The sequence below is a fragment of the Podarcis tiliguerta genome (assembly GCF_965153285.1).
Source record: "Podarcis tiliguerta genome assembly, chromosome: 8".
Classification (NCBI taxonomy): Eukaryota; Metazoa; Chordata; class Lepidosauria; order Squamata; family Lacertidae; genus Podarcis; species Podarcis tiliguerta.
In genome coordinates this window covers 83489501-83511951 of record NC_139541.1, presented here as the reverse complement: position 1 = coordinate 83511951, position 22451 = coordinate 83489501, and the positions used below count along the sequence as shown (strand labels likewise).

Here is a 22451-nt window from a genome sequence, read left to right as displayed (position 1 = left end):
AATGCCAAGTAAATAATTTTTTTAAAAACCATCCCGGGTCTTTTCACATGACAGATGTTGTGGAGCATTGCTTTATATCTTGCTTTCGTTATGCTATAGCACAAGTGTGCCCCTCTTGGCAGAAATCATGTAGTTGCATTGGGAAAACGTTGGAGAATTACTAATAAATTGGAATGTTGCATGTGTAAAAAGGTAAAGGGACCCCTAACCTTTAGGTCCAGTCGTGGCCGACTCGGGGGTTGCGGCGCTCATCTCGCTTTATTGGCCGAGGGAGCCAGCGTACAGCTTCTGGGTCATGTGGCCAGCATGACTAAGCCGCTTCTGGCGAACCAGAGCAGCATACAGAAATGCCGTTTACCTTCCTGCCAGAGCGGTACCTATTTATCTACTTGCACTTTGATGTGCTTTCGAACTGCTAGGTTGGCAGGAGCTGGGACCGAGCAACGAGAGCTCACTCCGTCGTGGGGATTCGAACCGTCGACCTTCTGATCAGCAAGTCCTAGGCTCTGTGGTTTAACCCACAGCGCCACGTGCTGGTAGTCCAGTATAAATCCATTGAGAATGCATTATTATTGCATAAATGTTGCAGAATACACCCACAAAAAAAGCACCAGTCTGGGGAGCAATCTTAAATTCCAGACAACAAAGCATAGTTCAGAAACGGCAGGTGCTGCCCCACTTCATCAGTAGCTGCAGAGGGAGACACCATATCAGTGACAATGACCAAAAACCAGTTCCGAGAACAATCTTGACTTCCATACAAGAAAGGTTCATTGCCATCATGTTAAAGAAAAGCAATCCAAAGACTAGAGATTTGGGAGTACCGCCTTCTGTTGCTGGAAAAACAAAAGAAAGTAATTATTAAATTGTTGAAAGCAAAGCAGAAAGCTTGATTGATGGTGGAATTAAAGATTTAAATGGATGATAGAAATTTCAGTATCTTTTTTTGTTCCCTGCCACTAAAGAACACGAGAAAATGAAAGTGGAGCGATCATTGCTAGCTGTGAGAAAAAGAATACGAAGCAGGAACACAAGAAGTGTGAACGTGCCCCGTCTCCCTTGATTAATATGATTCGATAAATATATGAATCAATGGTGCAATTGCCCTTGCCTGACCTCCAAATTCTGTTTGCCTGATCTCCAAAAGGAAATTGTAGAGCTGGAGAAAGTTATTATTATTATTAACAACAAACAACAAACAACAACAACAATTTACTTATACCTCAGCTTTCCCCCCTGACAGGGACTCAAGGCAGCTTTTGGATAAAATAAAACAATTAAACATTAATAATATTAAAAACACACACACCCCACACACATCACATACAATCACAGCAAAAGCAGAACGGCAGCAGCCCATTTGTTAAAAGCAGTCGGTTTCCAAAATGGAAGTCAGTGCAATTGAAATGAAACTAAGCTTTCTCTGTGGGATGACAGCAGGGGGGAAATCAACGAGTGGAATTGTTTTAAGAGGGCTTTCCCCCTAGGGGGTACTGAAGGGCACGCAGTACCCGTACCCCTCTCTCTCTTGCTTAAAAAGTGTGGTACATAGTGTTACAATTTCATGGTGAGTACCAGCACCTATTTTTCTAGGAAAAAAGCATTAGTTTTAAGAGTTGTCTTAAATGTCAGAGCTCAAGTTTTTTTATTTTTTGGAAAGAGGTAAGAGGCGATAGCGGGTGGGACGCGGGTGGCGCTGTGGGTAAAAGCCTCAGCGCCTAGGGCTTGCCAATCGGAAGGTCGGCAGTTCGAATCCCCGCGGCGGGGTGCGCTCCCGTCGTTCGGTCCCAGCGCCTGCCAACCTAGCAGTTCAAAAGCACTCCCGGGTGCAAGTAGATAAATAGGGACCGCTTACTGGCGGGAAGGTAAATGCCGTTTCCGTGTGCTGCGCTGGCTCGCCAGATGCGGCTTTGTCACGCTGGCCACGTGACCCGGAAGTGTCTCCGGACAGCGCTGGCCCCTGGCCTCTTGAGTGAGATGAGCGCACAACCCTAGAGTCTGGCAAGACTGGCCCGTACGGGCAGGGGTACCTTTACCTTTACCTTTACCTTAAGAGGCGATAGACAGATCCTCTGGATACTGGGGGAAGTTGAATTTCTCAGAAATTTCAGAGTGTAGGGTTGGCTCAGCTATGTCCAGACCAGCAGTGGGGCATCTCCAATTAGGCCTATCAGACTTTACCTTTTGGCCCCTTAAGCCCTTTTGGCCAAGCCACACATCCCACCCTACCTTTGGCATCATGCATGATGTCAGGTGTGGGGCAGTGTGGAATGCCCCACAAAGGACATTGCGATCTGCAAACAACAACATCCTGGAGATCCTGGGCCTCGGGGAGAAAAGGCCGGCCTTGAATTTCAGTAAGGCCCAGAAGCTCTGTGCCTGGTATGACCTCACTGGATACAGTCCTCTAGAGTTGCCTCTGCGCGCTGAACCCAGAGGCGCTGCTATTGCTGGGAACAGACTCAGCCTCCCCTATGCAGCAAAGGTCTGGCCAATGAACAGCCCAAATACATGAAGCTATGTAGACTTTCTCCCCAAAATAATGTCACTGAACGAACTTTTCTTCACTCAGATCATTGCCCTGGGGCAATCGGGGGGGGGGGGGAATTAACCTCTCTAGTCATGAGGAGTGTCCTCTGTTGCCTTCCTTGCTGATACCAATGTGGAGAGGACACCAAAGTGTGCTGGCAAAACTCATAATAGATAAGTTATGCAAACTGACCTTTATCCCTGTTATTCTTAACACAGGCTCATTCGTGGAAAATAGTTAATCTTTAAATGAGTTCAGGCTCCTTGGATTTATAGGCAGCGCTTGGGATGCCCATCCACTTCTTTGCAGAACCAAAGTACCAGGAGCAGCAAACTCAACGACGGCCGTCAGCTCCCAAATGGGCCTCTTTGGAGTGTTGTCCTTCTTGCTTGTCTCCTGCATCACCTTCTTGCTTATCCTAATCCGGAGGAGAGATGCCACAAAGGGCAAGCTGCCCCCAGGCCCCACCCCGTTGCCTTTGGTGGGCAATTTGCTCCAGTTGGATGTTCGGAACATCATAACCTCTTTTCAGAAGGTGAGTGTGGGTCTCTGCTGCCAGCAGGGCTGGGGGCTGCTATGTGAAGGAGGTGTCCTAGTGCCATTCGGAGTGGAAGAGGAGGAGCTACCCCTAGGCAGGATTTGTTACTGCAGAAAAAGAGGAAACGGCCTTATACAGATTCAGACTATTGAGCCATCAAGGCATGTTTTTTCCTGCTCTGCACTTTCCGGCAGCAGCTCTCCAGGGCTTTAGATGGCAGGGACTGGACCTGGGTCCTTCCTGCATGCAAAGCATGTGGTCTTCCACTGAATCACACTGTGCTAGTCCCAGGGGGGTTACCGTGCGGCGTGGTCTGAGTCCGGTCCTGGGTTGAGGGTCTGGAGGCTGTCTGTCAAGGGCGAAGAGGGGTCCAAGGCAAGGAGCCGGGCTTGGTCAGGAACTCCGGAAGAACAGGTCAGGGTGCTGACAGGAACAGGTTTCCAGCGATGTTGCTCCCACAACCTGGGATTGGGCTGAGTGGCCTTTATCTCCTCTAAGGCCTAGGGTGGTCCCGGCCCACAGGTGACTCGCCTCTCCTGGCCTTAAGGCGAGCTCTCCTCCTGAGAGAACTTAGTTCCCTCCGCCTCTCTGCCCTGAGCCTCTGCAGCTCAGGAGAGGCTGGAGGGTTACTGGACCTAGAGGCAACCTCACCTTCCCCTGACAGGGCTGGGAGAGGAGCACCTGCAGGCAATGGGTCCTCAGTCACCTCCGAAGCCAGAGTGGACTCATCTGGTGTCTGCTCCTGAGGTGCGGGCCCTTCAGATTCAAGCCCCTGCCCCAGCTCAGCCGGCCCTGGAGGTGGGGACTCCTCATTCTGTTGCTTTCCATCCAAGTATCAGGTGTGTTCTTTGTCTCTTGGCAGTTCCAGGAGCAGTATGGCTCAGTCTTCACAGTCTACATGGGCTCCCGGCCAATTGTGGTGCTCTGCGGTTATGGAACCATAAAGGAAGCACTCATAGATAATGCAGAAGCATTTGGAGGGAGAGGACTGATGATGGGTATGGATGAAAGCATCAGGGATTATGGTAAGTGGCAGCTTGGGTGAAATTATACCACAAGTCTGCTTCCCCTCAGCTCATGCCAACTGTCCCTCCATCTTCCATGCCAGGACTTCCTCTATAACTGCTGCAATGCAGGGGGTTGGACTAGAAGACCCCTGGGGTCCCTTCTGTTGGGATACTGCCAGGGAGAAAAAGTCCATCTTGACTCCACGTCGTCTCCGGACATCCATCAATCTCCTGTAGACACGCAGTATCAGCAATTAGCGACAGGAGCTCCAGAAATAGCTTGCCAAAGATCCAGAGCTCTTGCACACTCTATCAGCAGAGTTCACACAGCAAAAGTTGCACCCAGGAGAGCATTATATAGAAGTTTATTCAGTGTTGATCAGAACAGAGAAAAACCATGACTGCCTGCATGAGAGAGTTCCGGCAGTGAGAGAGAAACGAAAGCAAAAGACACAACAGAAACATCCTGTGAACAGGAAATACGCAGGCTGTGACACAAAAATCCTGCTCCTTTTTAAGGTGGAACGGAAATATCCCAACACCTTCCATGTCTACAATACTGTGATTCTATCCCTCTTCATCTCAGAGAAACCAGAAAAACATTGCTTTTTCCACTGTTCTCTGTGTGGTCCTTCCATCTTCTTTTGGACCTGACTTGTAGTGAAGAAAATATCCCCCTGGAACATATGGCTGCCCCTGTGAGAATGGGATTGTTAAACTAGAGGGAGGTTCTGTGTGCCATTGTTTTCATGAAGCACCTCCATCTTCTCCCCGTCTTCTGACTTTTCTGTGGCGTTTTTCTCCATTTCCAGGAGTGGTTTCCACCAACGGGGAACGGTGGAGGCAGCTGCGTCGCTTCTCCCTCACCACCCTGAGGAACTTTGGGATGGGGAAGAGATCCATCGAGGAGCGGATCCAGGAGGAGGCCCAGTTCCTGGTGGAAGCCCTGAGGAAAACGGAAGGTGAACGTTTCCCCTCAGAAGGGGCGCTGTGCTCTTTTTGACATTGTCGTAGCAGGAGGCGAGGAAAACGATGTTGTAACTGAGGAACGGACGCTCATCCTGCCAAAACACCCGCCATGCTTTCCCCACAATCGTTCAGTCCCCTGTCAAATAAGTGGGTCTGGCTTTCCTCCTTTGCACCTGCCGCTTTGCCCACAGAGTTTGTCATCTGGTTTCAGGAGATGGCGTTAGTCTATCAGGAAGATTGTGGCATATACAGTGGTACCTCAGGTTACACACACTTCAGGTTACATACGCTTCAGGTTACAGACTCCGCTAACCCAGAAATAATACCTCGGGTTAAGAACTTTCCTTCAGGATGAGAACAGAAAACGCACAGTGGCAGTGGGAGGCCCCATTAGCTAAAGTGGTGCTTCAGGTTAAGAACAGTTTCAGGTTAAGAACAGACCTCCGGAACGAATTAAGTACTTAACCCGAGGTACCACTGTAAAGGATCTCCTTTCTCCTCGTGTTCCGGCCCAGATGTGCAAAAAAGGGTTTAATCACCACAGAGGGGTCCGTTGTGGTGCTGTGGTTTTTTGAGAACCCGGCGCCTTTCCTCAGAAACCCAGCCAGATGAGCGGGGTATAAATAATACATTATCATCATTATTATAAACCATGGGTAGGCAAATGAAGGCCTGGGGGATGGATCCGGCCCAATCACCTTCTCTATCTGGCCCATGGACAGTCCGGGAATCCGCGTGTTTTTACATGAGTAGGATGTGTCCTTTTATTTAAAATGCATCTCTGGGTTATTTGTGGGGCATAGGAATTCGTTCATTTCTCCCTCATAAAATATAGTCCGGCCCCCCACAAGGTCTGAGGGACGGTGGACCGGCCCCCTGCTGAAAAAATTTCCTGAGCTCTGTAAAAACCTTGGGCTTGCCTGCCTCCGTTCCCTCTTCCCCCAGAGACTCAAGGGGTGAGACATCTGGTGAGGAACCAAACGAGTCCTGGGGTTGTTTCTGTGGAGAAATAAGACCCATTTTTCTTTCTCCTCAGACCGGACAAGGGATGTGAGCAAACTGAGGAGATACCAGGGAGCCATCCTCTAGCGGAGTCCTTTTCCCGCCTTTTTCCACTCTCCCGCCATGAAGAGGCTAGATGAACGCCAGGCTCAAAATGGCTGCCGTTCTGCCAGGAGCTGCCTCTTCTTTTCTCCCTTTCTCTCTCTCCTCATGGCCTGGAGGGTCAGGGGAGCCTTTCCAAGGCCATGGGCCTTTAGAGGGTCACAGGAGTTGCATCAGGATTTTGTTTTTTAAGGAGGATTCAAAAGGTTCTCCTGCCCTCCCGCCCCCCAGAGTAAGACCTTCGGAACAGCTCGACCATCCAAAATAAATGAATGACTAGACATGCCTTGTTCTGAAATAAATTAATCACTACACATGCCTCATTCTGAAATAAATTAATTACTAAACACGCCTCACGAGTCGCTGAGGAATTTGGAAGGTCCCCCCTAGAGGATGGCTTGGAATTGCATTGCTGGGTGAAACTGCAAGATGGCCTTGTCCCTTTTCCTCGTTTCCTTAGGCTTTTCCCTCAGCTATTGAAAAGGCAAAGCTGCCTCTCTTTTACCACAGCTTTCGAAGTCATTGTCTTAAGGATCTCTTGAAATTCACTATATAGAGTTTCATTTTCTGGGGTACAGTTTGCACATGAGGGTGGATATAACCCTCTGTGTTTTCTGCCTACGCCTTGACAGTTTAATATTAAATAAGAGTGCATTCTTTAAATGTAAAATAATTTTTCTTCTTTCCTTGCTCTGTCCCTCCGGAAAGTTTTTAATAGAATTGAGGGGACTTTCTATATCTTGCCTAATTCAGAGGAAGGACAGCCCCCAAGCTTTCTAGTATTTCACGGCATGGCAAGATCCTGACCATGTGCAGAGGTTTATTTGGCTTCATCTAGCTGGAGAAGCATCGTTTGCATATTTCTGGATGCTGTTAAAACATTCAGGAGCTATTTTTAGCTAAATGCACCAGTGTCCATTGTTGTTGTTGTTGTTTAGTCGTTTAGTGGTGTCTGCCTCTTCGTGACCCCCTGGACCAGAGCATGCCAGGCACTCCTGTCTTCCACTGCCTCCCGCAGTTTGGTCAGACTCATGTTTGCAGCTTCGAGAACACTGTCCATCCATCTCGTCCAATCCTCTGGCCACTGCTGAGTTTTCCAAATTTGCTGGCATATTGAGTGTAGCACCTTGACAGCATCATCGTTTAAAATTTTAAATAGTTCAGCTGGAATACCATCACTTCCACTGGCCTTGTTGTTAGCAGTGCTTTCTAAGGCCCATTTGACTTCACTCTCCAGGATGTCTGGCTCAAGGTCAGGAACCACACTACCTGGGGTACACGAGACATCCATATCTTTCTGGTATAATTCCTCTGTGTTTACTCCATGGACAAAAGCAACAGGCATATAAAAGTGTCCATTAGGTATATTCTTTCTCCTGAGGAAGGCAGCCCTGCTTAGGGAATTTTTTAATGTTGGATGTTTTATTGTGTTTTTAATATTTTTTTGGGAGCTGCCAGAGTGGCTGGAGAAACCCAGCCAGATGGGTGGGGTATAAGTAAATTATTACTATTATTACTATTATTATTATTACTCCTTTAAACCACAGGATGCATCCTGGCATCTTAGGTGATGTTGTCCCCATTTTCCACCTCCGCAGGGCACCCATTTGATCCGACCTTCTACCTCAGCCATGCCGTCTCCAATGTTATCTGCTTTGTGGTGTTTGGCCAGCGGTTCGAATATGAAGACAAACAGTTTGTCTTTTTACTTGATGTAATCAACAAATCCTTCCGGCTCACGACTTCCGCACCATCGCAGGTAATGGAGGCACCTGCTCACCTGGGACAAGAGAATGCATCCATAGCCTCCCGTAACCTGGTTATTTCATGCCCTCCACTTTTTAAAAAATGGCTCATTTTTATTTGGGTGTGGGTTGGGAGGGCATAGTACAGGGCCTGGGCATTAAGGGGTCCAGAGCATGGGGTGCAAGACAATGAGGAAGCTTAGACAGTTATGTCTGTTATTTTTCTTCAAAGATGAAGAATTTTTTCCCGGGCCTGATGCGGATCCTGCCTGGGCCTCACCAAGAAGTGCCCAAGTACATGAAGGAGTTAATAAACTTCATCTCTCAGAGGGTCCAGATCCACCGGGAGTCCTTCGATCCAAATTGCCCCCGGGACTTCATTGACTGTTTCCTGGCCAAAATGGAGCAGGTACTTGTTGGGGGGAACCATGTGTCTCCCCGTTATTGGAGGTTGACCTTCTTACCAGTCTTTGTTCTGACATAAAGGGCTCATCCAGACTTCCTTTTGTGCTGCATTTCTAGGCACAGGTCCGCACTCGAAAGCACTGTGTCTAAATGCTTCCCCCCTTTTCTTTTTGGTCCCATGATTTCTCCATTGCAATCTACTCTTTGCCAATGAATCGGAGCAAACAGCAATCCATGGAAAAACCCAAATTGCCATTTGTTCTGGTCCAGCATCGGGGCGGAGCAAGGGGGTGTGGTGGGTGTCACCACTGAGGGGGGTGACAAAATGCTGGGCGGTACTCACCATGGGGCTTGCAGTGCGCCCAAGCCACACATTTCTCCTGGGAGAGACACGGTGGCTTGGGCGCCTGCAGGCTCTGCGCTGCCCAAACGGTCCGTCCGCTGCCTCCCCCACAGCTGTAGGGCGGCTGAGTGGGAGGAGGCAGGCAGACTCCAGAGGCCCCGCGGTGTGCCCTGCCCCTATGGGCGGCTCGCCCCGCCCCTGGGCACACCGCCCCAGGCGCCTGAGCGGCTTCCTCCACCAATGTCCAGCACTGAAAAGCAGGTTTTCCTGGGGAAAGTGGCAGGGCTAACAAACAATCAAAAAGTGGTTGGCCCTGGAGCTTTAAAGCACAGACCTCTGCCTAGAAGGCAAAAGGTAAGTTTGGAAGACCCCCAAGTGTGGCTTCCTTCATGCAAGGGCCATGGAATGAGAAAGAGCCCAGAAAGTGAGATGTCTGTGGGACTTACACTGTGCTTTCTCCACTGAAGAATGATGTACACACAAACAGAAAGCATACAAGGATGATGTCCAAAAAAGAACATCTCTTTCCCTAAAAGATGGGTTCTTAATTTACACAATTTGCCCAATACGGTTTGGCCAAAAATGCCTTTGTCAACGGCTTATCCAAAAAGATAATAATATAATATTTATTAAACTACAGTGGTACCTCGGGTTAAGAACTTAATTTGTTCTGGAGGTCCGTTCTTAACCTGAAACTGTTCTTAACCTGAGCTTAACTTTAGCTAATGGGGACTCCCGCTGCTGCTGCTCGATTTCTGTTCTCATCCTGAAGCAAAGTTCTTAACCCGAAGGACTAATTCTGGGTTAGCGGAGTCTGTAACCTGAAGCCTCTGTAACCTGAGGGATCCCTGACCATTAGGTCCAGTCGTGGCCGACTCTGGGGTTGCAGTGCTCATCTCGCTTTATTGGCCGAGGGAGCTGGTGTACAGCTTCCGGGTCATGTGGCCAGCATGACTAAGCTGCTTCTGGCGAACCAGAGCAGCGCACGGAAACGCCGTTTACCTTCCTGCCAGAGCACTTTGACGTGCTTTCGAACTGCTAGGTTGGCAGGAGCAGGGACTGAGCAATGGGAGCTCACCCCCTCACAGGGATTCGAACCGCCGACCTTCTGAACGACAAGTCCTAGGCTCTGTGGTTTAACCCACAGCGCCACCCGCATCCCAGAATCTCAAAAGTATCTGCTGTCAAAATAAAATGATAGGGCAAAATCTCGTAGGACGACCACCTCAACCTGTACACTTAAATATTTTCTGTCAAGCACAGATGTCTTCATTTTCATTAACTCCTATCCAGTCAATCTCATTCAGGGAATGCATAAATCAAAATATTTCTATATAGTAGAGGGTGATAATATACAGCATAATTGATCTTTCATAATTGATCTAAATATTCAGAAAGGAAATCCTGCTGGCCATACACCAGCCATCCATAAAATATTTGTGTAGGCATGCTGATTGGCTCCTGGTTGTATAACTTGCTCTCTTCTTTCCTCCTCTTCTTCCTCCCTGTGTCAGGAGAAAGAGAACCCAACTTCGGAATTCCATAATGAGAACTTGGCTGTTACGGTTCTTAACCTGTTCTTTGCAGGGACAGAGACAGTCAGCACCACCCTCAGATATGGGCTTCTCATCCTCCTCCGATACCCAGAGATAGAAGGTGAAAAAACAAGACCAAATCTTCCTCCCTCAGTCTTGTTGCCCGTCTTTTGGGCTGCCTTATGGGTTCCTTCCTTGCCAAATAAACCAAGACTCCCTCTTAGCTCTAGCCTATGAAAGTTCCACTGGGACAAAACCTGAACTCTAGTCTGCCCTGGTCCTTTCTTTGATCACCCCGGGGCCAGAACATCTATGGCAAGCACTCCTACTATTCTAGGGTTCACACTGGAACAGTGTTGGTTTGGTGTGAACTTGCTGCTGGGAATAATCTGGAGTAGTTGTAGACCATTCCTAGCAGCTTCTTGAGATGATGGGGCAGGTTGTCGGCTTTTGCTTGACTGGAAGGTAGCCGACTGTCCAGTGTTGAGAGAGTCACACCTGTTGCTCCATCCACTTTTGGCTTTGGTTCTACCCACCATTGTCATGTGGTCCCTGAAAGGTTCTACACAAAAGACTACGGTCCCTGCTTTCCAAAAGGTCTTCCTTACCCCCAGTCTAGCTGCTTCTTATCTGCTTTGTCTGGCAGCAGCACCCCAGGTTCTCAGGTGGAGAATGGTTCTTTCCATCAGCTTCTACATTAATCCTTTATTTGGAGATGCCAGAAACAGACCCTTCTGTATGCAAAGCATGAGCTCCATTTTGATTTTACTTTCTACACTGCTCTGATGTAAAATATATCAGAATTGGAGAATAGCCTCTACCAAAGGCATCAGGGAACTTTGAAGAAGCATGAACTCAGAATGAAAGAAAGACACGTTTGGCAAATTCTCACCACGATCAACTCCCGCCCAGAAACCTATGTCCCTAATGTGGAAGGATGTGTGGATCCAGAATTGGCCTCCACAGTCACTTATGGACACACTGTTAAGACCATATTCATGGAAGACAATCTTAATCAGCCAAGAGTGATCGCCAAGGAAAGAAAGGCTATCAAAAATCTTTCCTCCTCCTATAAATGCATATATCTAACCACCTCCCACTGCCTGGGTACCACAGTATATAGTTTTAACCCTTCTCTCTTCTTTCCAGCTAAGGTCCAAGAGGAGATTGACCGGGTCATTGGGAGCAACCGCAGCCCCTCCTTAGAGGACCGGAGTCAGATGCCCTTCACGGATGCTGTCATTCATGAGATCCAGCGCTTTGTAGACGTCGCCCCACTGGCACCTCCTCATTCGGTGACCTGTGACACACATTTCCGGGGCTTCAGCATTCCCAAGGTGCAGTGAGCCATGTGACCAACAGAAGCATTAGTGACAGGTCCAAAATCCTACCTGCAGGTGTACAGATAGAGCTGTGCACATGTGTGTTCACACCCCCCTGTGAAAGAGTAGGAAGCTGCAGTGGCCTAGATGGTTGTGCTTCCACTTTCCATCATTAACAGGAAGCAGAAGGAGATGTGCGTCTGTGTAGTGCAGCAAACTTGAGGAGTAATCAGTGAGGCAGGATACCTGTGGTAGAAATGTTGGGATACTGCCAGGGAGACAGAGGCAATCAGGCAGGCCTCCATCGTCGTCTCCGGACGATCACCGGTCTCCCGTGGAAACAGCATCAGTCAATTAGCGACACTGGCCTCAGACGCATTCCAAGACTCATGCATGCCCTTTTCAGCAGTCTCTGCAATGGAAGATTCAGACAGAAGAGCATATTTACAGCTTTATTCAACGTAGGTCAGAACAAAGGAAAAACATGACTGCTTGCATCCGGGTCGAGGAAACAGCCAGAACAAAAGCTATATACAAAACGGAAGTTCCCAGTGAGAACAGTTCTGGGAGTAAACAGGCATGGGACACACAACAATCATGCCTGACTCTTTTAAGGAGGAACGGAAACTATATCCTAACATCAAATCCCGCCTAAAGACAGAAAAGCAGTCCCTCATCACTGTGGAAGGACTTTAGTATGGCAGCAAACTCAGTCACACACAACATCCTGTTATAATTGAGCTGTCTTACCTTAAATAACCTGAGCCATCTCCACTCCTGCATTTGAGCAGGTTTGAACTGACTACGTTTCTTATTGTGTTATTAATGCAGAAAGTTCAAGAGGTTTAAGCTGTAGGTGGGTCTGGCACAGGGCGAAAGGCCAAATGCAGGATAAAGAGGAAACAGGAGGCCCTGAACTGAATCAGTTGCAGTAATAGTAGTAGTAGTAGTAGTAGTAGTAGTAATAATAATAATAATAATAATAATTTCTACTCCACCCATATGGCTGGGTTTCCCCAGCCACTCTGGGCCGCTTTCAACAGAACATTAAAAACACTTAAAACCTTCAAAGTCCATGCTGCTTTTGGTAGAGGCTACTCTCCAATTCTGATATATTTTATATATCAGCAACCGTTGCTTTTGGGGTCTCTGTCTTTCCTCTTCAGGGAACCACAGTTGTGCCATTCCTGTCGTCCTCCCTGCATGACCCCCAGCACTTTGAGACACCGAGGAAGTTCAGTCCTCAGCACTTCCTGGATGAAAGAGGGTCCTTCAAGAAGAATGAGGCCTCCCTCCCATTTTCAACAGGTATTGCACATCAGCTTCCTGGTAGGGAGGAACACATGGGAGGGCTGGCTCGGCTAAACCTTAGAAGGAATTAAGGATGTGAAGGAGGAAAGAAAGAGTGAGAAGGGCAAGGATGTCGGGTTAATTGATAGGAAAATAAGTCTTGGATTGAGCATTGTGTTAGTGTAGCGGGAATCTTTTCCAATAAAGCCGACATGGGTTCTTCCGAGTAAAGCCTTTGCTGCAGCAGGCTTTTCGTGGGATCTTTTCCCAAAAGCAAAAAGCCCCAACTCCAGCCAGAGCTGGGTATTTATAGTATTGAACAAACAAGTCACATGCATAATATACAGTGGTACCTCGGGTTAAGTACTTAATTCGTTCCGGAGGTCCGTTCTTAACCTGAAACTGTTCTTAACCTGAAGCACTATTTCTGGGTTAGCGGAGTCTGTAACCTGAAGCGTATGTAACCCGAGGTACCACTGTATGTGCATGTCTAAAGCAAGATTATAAACTGCTACATAAGCAAAAGCTGAAGTACCAATAATCCTACCCCTACCGGTACATGATGATTTTAGAAGCAAGTTTCAAGATTAGACCCAGACTCTCACTTCCTCGATCCGTTTCTCAGAGACTGCTGTCTTTTGCAAAGTCTGGGAACAGGTCAACCTTGCTGTAAATAACTCTCCACGGGGGGTTCTCAAGCGGACTCTGCCTGCTGTTACGGAAAAATCTAGGTGTGAGGCTGCTCAGTCACCCAGCTGGTCGGGCAGAACCCGCGGGTCCCTGCGGAATAAAGGAAGGAGCCCAGCCACCAAAGTTGTAGACCAAAGTTTATTGTGCAACAGGTTCAAAGAGGAATTTTGAACCCCGAGGATGAGGTGACAATGACTTTTAAAACTTTCCCACCATATCCCAGAATACAGTTCATACAGGATAATTGCTACATCACTGACATGTCTCAAAAGGGGAGGGGTAGACAGGGGTTACACTACTTTAACCTTGGCAAACATGTCCAGACAAGTCTTTGGTACAAGATTAGCATAAGCAGACATTTCCCCACGACACCCAGGTATAAGATTAGCAGAGGACAACACCTCGGGAGTCCCACCACCCAAAGTACAATAGAACTTCCTTTGCATGTCTGGACCCCTTGGCAAGACTGGTGATGGGATTAGGCTCTCCTTGGCCAACAATCAGCTCAGCAATTGTCACCTCTGGGCCCTTCCTGGGGTAGGAGGTGTGTGTACATGTCCTCGCTTGAGGAGGTGGCAGGGAAAATAGTTGTTTTTCCAAGGGCAAAATGGTGTTGAAATGGAGGAAAGTGGCAAAGGAGTTGATTTTATATGATTGTTAAAGCTAGGTAACTTCCCTGAGCTGTCAAGTTGAAAGGATACATTTATGCATAATATTTGTTACATTTAACAACTTTAAAGATGTCCCCCCCTCCCCGGTAATAGCTGGGATAGCCATGGACCACTGGGGCAGGTAAATCCCACCGTGTTCTGTTACATGGTTAGTATGCATGTTGGGGACCCACATTACATGTAGCCATTTGCACCATGTGGCAACCCATGTCCCAGCTGTGAGCTAAATCTCTGTGATTCACCTATTAGCTGTATTCCTGCCCCAATGGGGCAGCCTGCAAAATCATCAGTTTCATAAGGCAAAAGATTACCATAACTCCTCTATTAGAAACACACTCAAGGAGTTATAGGGACACACATTATGACATTTATTGTGGCCCTCTGGGCCACCACCACATTTGGTGGAAAAAAGTTTTAAAATTAATATTATTACAGTGGTACCTTGGGTTACATACGCTTCAGGTTACATACGCTTCAGGTTACAGACTCTGCTAACCCAGAAATAGTACCTCGGGTTAAGAAGTTTGCTTCAGGGTGAGAACAGAAATCGTGCTCTGGCGGCGCAGTGGCAGTGGGAGGCCCCATTAGCTAAAGTGGTGCTTCAGGTTAAGAACAGTTTCAGGTTAAGAACGGACCTCTGGAACGAGTTAAGGTACCACTGTATTATAATTACCAGGCCCAGGGCAGGGGTTCTTGGTCAGCTGGGAGTAACAGGGTGTTCCTGGCATGGCAGCGTAAGTCTGGCGGGGCCCCCTGGCCAGCTTATCATTCAGATGCCCAGGGCAAGTGTCCCCAGCTGCCCCTCCCACCCTTTGCACGGGCCTGCATGTAGAGGAGCGGAGACGCAAACCCAGTTCACCAGATTACGAGTCTACCACTCTTAACCTCTACACCACACTGGCTCTCTCACTGGCTGATTATTATTACTATCAAATTTGTATACTGCCCTTCACCCGAAGATCATAGGGCAGTTCACAACATAAAAAATACAAAATGAGAAGACAAAATACATAATAAAATCCTATTTTTTGTTTCTCCAGGGAAAAGGGTCTGCCTTGGCGAAGGTTTGGCCCGTATGGAGCTCTTCCTATTCCTCACAATGGTGTTGCAAAACTTCCACCTAAAATCCCTCCAGGAGAGGGAGGAAATAGACATTTCAGCAGATGTGCGAGGCAGTTCAAAGCTTCCCCCGCCTTATAATCTTTGCGTGGTTCCACGGTAAATGGTCCCTGCTGCATGAGCGATGAGATATTTGGGGGATGCAGGTGCCTCTTCTATCTCTCTGATTGGGAGATATTAACACAAAGAAGGTTCGTGGCTGGAAAACTGCTTTGAAAATCACTGTGACTAAAGTGTGTGATGTGTAGAACTCAATATAAAAGGAATCTGCCCTGCTTGTGCTTCTTCTGTTTTTGATTTATTTATTTTTTTATATATCTCTGCAAAATTTTAATTTGAAAAACCAAGTAAATAATTTTTTAAAAAACCATCCCGGGTCTTTTCACATGACAGATGTTGTGGAGCATTGCTTTATATCTTGCTTTCGTTGTGCTATAGCACAAGTGTGCCCCTCTTGGCAGCAATCATGTAGTTGCATTGGGAAAACGTTGGAGAATTACTAATAAATTGGAATGTTGCATGGGTAAAAAGGTAAAGGGACCCCTGACCATTAGGTCCAGTCGTGGCCGACTCTGGGGTTGCGGCGCTCATCTCGCTTTATTGGCCGAGGGAGCCGTCATACAGCTTCTGGGTCATGTGGCCAGCATGACTAAGCCACTTCTGGCGAACCAGAGCAGCATACAGAAATGCCGTTTACCTTCCCGCCAGAGTGGTACCTATTTATCTACTTGCACTTTGACGTGCTTTTGAACTGCTAGGTTGGCAGGAGCTGGGACCGAGCAACGAGAGCTCACTCCGTCGCAGGGATTCGAACCGTCGACCTTCTGATCAGCAAGCACTAGGCTCTGTGGTTTAGGCCACAGCGCCACCTGCTGGTAGTCCTGTATAAATCCATTGAGAATGCATTATTATTACATAAATGGCATGTTGCAGAATACACCCACAAAAAAGCACCAGTCTGGGGAGCAATCTTAAATTCCAAACAACAAAGCATAGTTCAGAAATGGCAGGTGCTGCCCCACTTCATCAGTAGCTGGAGAGGGAGACACCATATCAGTGACAATGACCCAAAACCAGTTCCGAGAACAATCTTGACTTCCATACAAGAAAGGTTCATTGCCATCATGTTAAAGAAAAGCAATCCAAAGACTAGAGATTTGGGAGTACTGCCTTCTGTTGCTGGAAAAACAAAAGAAAGTAATTATTAAATTGTTGAAAGCAAAGCAGAAAGCTTGATTGATGGTGGAATTAAAGATTTAAATGGATAGAAATTTCAGTATCTTTTTTTGTTCCCTGCCACTAAAGAACATGAGAAAATGAAAGTGGAGCGATCATTGCTAGCTGTGAGAAAAAGAATACGAAGCAGGAACACAAGAAGTGTGAACGTGCCCCGTCTCCCTTGATTAATATGATTCGATAAATATATGAATCAATGCTGCAATTGCCCTTGGAATATGTTACCGGAAAAACCCGAGGGCTCCCTTGGACAAAAAGTAAAGACACCAACCAGAGTAAATTGGAGCAAATCAGCAGCCTGTAGGCTTGGCCTTTATTGAACTGTTGCAGCAGGGTGTTCCCCTCACTCGCAAGAGAGAGGAAAGACACAGAAAATGGTGTGCAAGACCTTATAAAAACTTTTGAAATTCCCCTCCTCTAGGTCAAGCCCACCCCCAGAAACATCATGCATACATTACAGAAAGGAGGGGTTGAGGGAGGAGTTGTGGTGGTAACCTGAGTGTCCTGTCACCTGGCTGGTTCCCTTCTACCCCTCCCCATGAGTCATTTTCTGAAGACAAAAGGTAGTCGCACTTTCCTGCCCCCTGAGGGTAGATCTGATCATTGTCTTTTGTTCCAGTCCATGCTGAATCCACTCCCATATGCAAGTTCTTTGTGATATTGATTGTCTTCTGTCTGGGATCATCAGGGTTGGCATAGCAACTAGGCAGGGCTCCTGCGGATGTGCTGGTATGGTGAAGGGATTATGGCGCCCTGTATCCAACCTTCCCCATTTTGTAGTCTTTCCTTCATGGAGTAAAATAAAAGTGCAACAGTGCAAATCCGATGTATGGTTGATCTTCTATGAATTTATAACAGAAGTGTAGCGTATTGTTGGGTGTAGTGAAGGGTTAACCTTCTGTGCCTCGAGGCTGAGGGGAAGGGCTTGCGAGGGAAGTGAGCCAGGAGGATGTGACGTGAGCAGTTTGGAATGCTGTTTGAGCTCAGTCGAAATCAAAAGTGCAGTCTGCTAACTGCATAGCAGGGAAGAGGGAGGCAGAAACATGCAGCTACATTCAGATGGAGTTTGATCTGTAAATACTTGCTTTTCTGGGACAATAAAGAGACTTTAAAAACAGAAGCAACGTCTTGGGAATCCTCTTTTCATCACACGTGTCTGCTGTGCTATTCTGCTGATTGTTATTGTTGTTGTTTAGTCGTTCAGTCGTGTCCGACTCTTCGTGACCCCATGGACCAGAGCACGCCAGGCACTTCTGTCTTCCACTGCCACCCGCAGTTTGGTCAGATTCATGTTTGTAGCTTCGAGAACACTGTCTAACCATCTCGTCCTCTGTCGTCCTCTTCTCCTTGTGCCCTCCATCTTTCCCAACATCAGGGTCTTTTCCAGTGAGTCTTCTCTTCTCATGAGGTGGCCAAAGTATTGGAGCCTCAGCTTCACGATCTGTCCTTCCAGTGAGCACTCAGGGCTGATTTCCTTAAGAATGGATGCGTTTGATCTTCTTGCAGTCCATGGGACTCTCAAGAGTCTCCTCCAGCACCATAATTCAAAAGCGTCAATTCTTCGACGATCAGCCTTCTTTATGGTCCAGCTCTCATTTCCATACATCACTACTGGGAAAACCATAGCTTTTACTATACGGACCTTTGTTGGCAAGGTGATGTCTCTACTTTTTAAAATGCTATCTAGGTTTGCCATTGCTTTCCTCCCAAGAAGCAGGCGTCTCTTAATTTCGTGGCTGCTGTCACCATCTGCAGTGATCATGGAGCCCAAGAAAGTAAAATCTCTCACTGCCTCCATTTCCTCCCCTTCTATTATTCTGCTGATTGCAACAGTGCAAATCCGATGTATGGTTGATTTTCTATGAATTTATAACAGAAGTGTAGCGTATGTAGTGTGTGAGTGTGTGTGAAGTTTGTACAAACTGAATGAGGGGGGGGGGGTTCCTGCTACAAATACTATGTGTGATTCTGTTTGCCTGACCTCCAAAAGGAAATTGTAGAGCTGGAGAAAGTTATTATTATTATTAACAACAAAAAACAAACAACAACAACAATTTACTTATACCTCAGCTTTTCCCCCTGACAGGGTCTCAAGGAAGCTTTTGGATAAAATAAAACAATTAAACATTAATAAAATTAAAACCACACACACCCCACACACATCACATACAATCACAGCAAAAGCAGAACGGCAGCAGCCCATTTGTTAAAAGCAGTCGGTTTCTAAAATGGAAGTCAGTGCAATTGAAATGAAATTAAGCTTTCTCTCTTTTTTTTAAAATAATATTTTATTAAGCTTTTTACATAAAAAGTGAAACAAGAAACAACAGAAAAATACAAAATTACAAAAGCACAAAACAACAAAACAACAAAAAGCATCGGAAAAAAAGAAAACGAAAAAGAAGTAATAAAAACAATTCCATCTTCATAATATTTCTTGCATTTACTTATTTCCCCGACTTCCCCACACCTCCCTTCACTGTATTCCAAATCATATATTTAATCAGCAAATCCCTTCCCTCTATCTTAATTGATCTTTGTCTTAATTTTAGTATCTTAATATATCTTAATCTCCTTGGTATCTTGAAATATTGGATCTTTTAATTTTACACCTTTTTACTAATAACCTTTTACATTCAATCTGATGTCATTCTAACATTCATTAATCTTGTAATATTTCTGTAGATAATCTTTAAATTTCTTCCAATCTTCTTCCACCGTCTCTTCTCCCTGGTCTTTGATTCTGCCAGTCATTTCGGCCAATTCCATATAGTCCATTACTTTCATCTGCCATTCTTCCAGAGTGGGTAGCTCTTGTGTCTTCCAAAGCTGTGCGATGAGTATTCTTGCTGCAGTTGTGGCATACATAAAAAAGGTTCTATCCTTCTTTCGTACCTGTTGGCCGACCATGCCCAGGAGAAAGGCCTCTGGTTTCTTCGGGAAGGTGTATTTAAACACCTTTTTCATTTCATTATAGATCATTTCCCAGAAGGTCTTAATCTTTGGGCACGTCCACCAAAGGTGAAAGAATGTGCCTTCAGTTTCTTTACATTTCCAACATTTATTATCGGGCAAATGATAGATTTTTGCTAGCTTGACTGGTGTCATGTACCATCTATATATCATTTTCATAATATTCTCTCTTAAGGCATTACATGCTGTGAATTTCATGCCAGCGGTCCATAACTGTGATGGGATGAAGAGCTGCTTGTGTGTAAACTGCAAATCCCTCAGAGTTTGAACAGTTTCTCAAACCTCTGCCTGTGACGGAGCCCCTCCAGCATGGCTGCGTCAGTCGCTAGCAGAATCCGAAAGTGGTTGCTTTCGGAAACGTTTCCAACATAAAAGCTCCTTAACGGAAACACGTCTTCTGGACTCTCTGCGTGACAGTTTCCGGCGAGGAACGGGTGTCCCTATAGGAGGACCTGAGACATCCCCACTGTTTTCGCTGGAAGCATCTCTGAGCCATTCCTCCGCCTCCCCTTCCCTTGACATTCCTGTTCGCCCCCTACTGGTTCCCTCTTCAGGTGTTACGTCTCTCTCTACTTCAGAGAGCCTTGGCACCTCTTGTGCTGCCGATGGCAGTTCCCTGACAATAACCGTTCCCAGTCAGCCATCATTATGTTATGACCAACATCTTGTGCCCATTTAATCATTGCAGATTTTACTGTCTCATCCTGTGTATTCCATTTCAACAGCAAGTTATACATTCTTGACAGAATCTTAGTTTTGGGTTCTAGCAGTTCTGTTTCCAATTTTGATTTTTCCACCTGGAAGCCAATTTTCCTGTCCAATTTATATGCCTCCATTATCTGGTAATAATGAAGCCAGTCTCGCACTTTACTTTTTAATTTTTCAAAACTCTGCAGTTTTAATTTATCTCCCTCCTGCTCCAAAATCTCCCAATATTTTGGCCAGTTGGCCTCCATATTGAGCTTTTTTTAGAGCTTTTGCTTCCATTGGAGAAAACCACCTTGGGGTTTTATTTTCAAGTAAATCTTTGTACCTTGTCCAAACGTTAAACAATGCTTTCCTGACAATGTGATTTTTAAACATTCTATGCACCTTAACCTTTTCATACCATAAGTATGCATGCCAGCCAAATACATTGTTAAATCCTTCTAAGTCCAAGGTGTCAGTATTTTCAAGAAGTAGCCATTCCTTCAACCAGCAGAAAGCTGCTGATTCATAATAAAGTTTTAAGTCTGGCAGGGCAAAGCCTCCTCTTTCCTTTGCATCTGTTAGTATTTTAAATCTTATTCTTGGCTTTTTGCCCTGCCAGACAAATCTAGAGATGTCTTTCTGCCACTTCTTGAAACAATCCATCTTGTCAATAATTTGCAGTGTCTGGAATAGAAACAACATTCTAGGCAATACATTCATCTTTATCGCAGCAATACGGCCTAACAGTGAAAGCTTCAATTTTGACCAAATTTCTAAATCTTTCTTTATCTCAGTCCAACATTTATCATAGTTGTCTTTAAATAAATTCCCATTTTTAGCTGTCATATTAATCCCCAAATACTTCGCTTTCTTAACCACTGTCAACCCTGTCTCAATCTGAAACCTTTCTTTCTCAGTTTCTGTTAGATTCTTTTCCAAAGAAAAGATTTGTTCAATTTAAATCCTGCTACTCGACCGAATTCTTGAATCAGTTCTAAAACTCTTCTTGTACTAGACTCTGGCTCCTGTAAAGTCAAAACTAGGTCATCTGCAAATGCTCTTAATTTATATTGTTTAGCTCCGACCTGTATCCCTTTAACCAATTGGTCCTTTCTGATCATATTTAAGCAAAACCTCCAGGACCAATATAAAAAGCAATGGAGAGATTGGGCAACCTTGACGTGTACCTTTTTCTATTCTGAACTCTTCTGTTACAACATTATTAACAATTAATCTAGCTTTTTGTTCAGAATAGATTGCACCTATACCATTTTCAAATTCTTGTCCTACCCCCATCCCCTGGAGATTCTTCTTCATGAAGCTCCAAGAAATGTTATCAAAGGCTTTCTCCGCGTCCACAAAAATCAAAACTGCTTTCATATTAATTTTCTCCTGTAAAAGTTCCAAAATGCCAATTACATTTCTCACATTATCAGATAGGTGTCTACCCGGGAGAAAGCCTGCTTGTTCTTTATGAATCTCCTCTGCTAAAACTTTCTTTAGTCTTCTAGCCAAAATGTCTGCAAAAATTTTGTTATCCACATTAAGTAATGATATAGGGCGGTAGTTCTTAAGCTGTGTCTTTTCAATCTCTGTTTTTGGTATAAGTGTAATAAATGCCTCTTTCCACGTCTCTGGTGCCTTTTCCCCCTCCAATATATCATTGCAGACTTCCTTCAGAGGTTGAATCAGCCAGTCCTTCAACGTCTTGTAGTATCTAGAAGTCAGTCCATCAGGCCCTGGAGATTTGCCCAGTTGCATATTCTGGATGGCACTTTCTATCTCTTGTTCTGATATTCTATAGTTCAACATCAATTTATTCTCTTGAGAGATTTTTTGTAATCCATTTTCTTTCAAAAATTCATCTATATCCAACTCTTTCTGTGGTTGTTGTGAATATTGCCGTTGGAAATACCTTTGAAAAGAACTTCTAATTTCAGCTGGGTTCTGTATAGTCCTTCCTTCCACCTCCAAATTAGTTATTGTATTTAACTTTTGTCTCTTCCTCATTTGCCAGGGTAATAGTTTCCCGCACTTATTTGCCGATTCAAAGGTTTACTGTCTCATTTGTCTAATTTTCCATTCTATATCTTGATTTATCATTTGCATATATTGAACTTGATATAACTTTATTTCTCTTAAAATTTCCGAAACTAAGCTTTCTCTGTGGGATGACAGCAGGGGGGGAAATCAACGAGTGGAATTGTTTTAAGAGGGCTTTCCCCCTAGGGGGTACTGAAGGGCACCCAGTACCCATACCCCTCTCTCTCTTGCTTAAAAAATT

At 45.7% G+C, this 22451-nt stretch overlaps 1 protein-coding gene across 1 annotated transcript; it reads left to right on the top strand.

The window, feature by feature from the left end:
• Positions 1 to 2294: 2294 nt before the first annotated feature.
• On the top strand, positions 2295 to 15543 carry LOC310684415 (cytochrome P450 2G1-like). Its single transcript, XM_083455539.1, has 9 exons — positions 2295 to 3065; positions 3931 to 4093; positions 4888 to 5037; positions 7747 to 7907; positions 8126 to 8302; positions 10156 to 10297; positions 11326 to 11513; positions 12665 to 12806; positions 15190 to 15543. The coding sequence occupies exons 1-9, from the start codon at positions 2889 to 2891 to the stop codon at positions 15369 to 15371; spliced, it is 1482 nt and encodes a 493-aa protein (XP_083311665.1). The 5' UTR covers positions 2295 to 2888; the 3' UTR covers positions 15372 to 15543.
• Positions 15544 to 22451: the final 6908 nt, after the last annotated feature.

Bases quoted from the DNA above. Each gene is read 5' to 3' on its own strand.
- LOC310684415 (XM_083455539.1), top strand. From the start codon at position 2,889: ATGGGCCTCTTTGGAGTGTTGTCCTTCTTGCTTGTCTCCTGCATCACC. The intron at 8,303-10,155 runs GTACTTGTTGGG...TCCCTGTGTCAG, and splicing joins TCCTGGCCAAAATGGAGCAG to GAGAAAGAGAACCCAACTTC. The intron at 12,807-15,189 runs GTATTGCACATC...TTGTTTCTCCAG, and splicing joins CTCCCTCCCATTTTCAACAG to GGAAAAGGGTCTGCCTTGGC.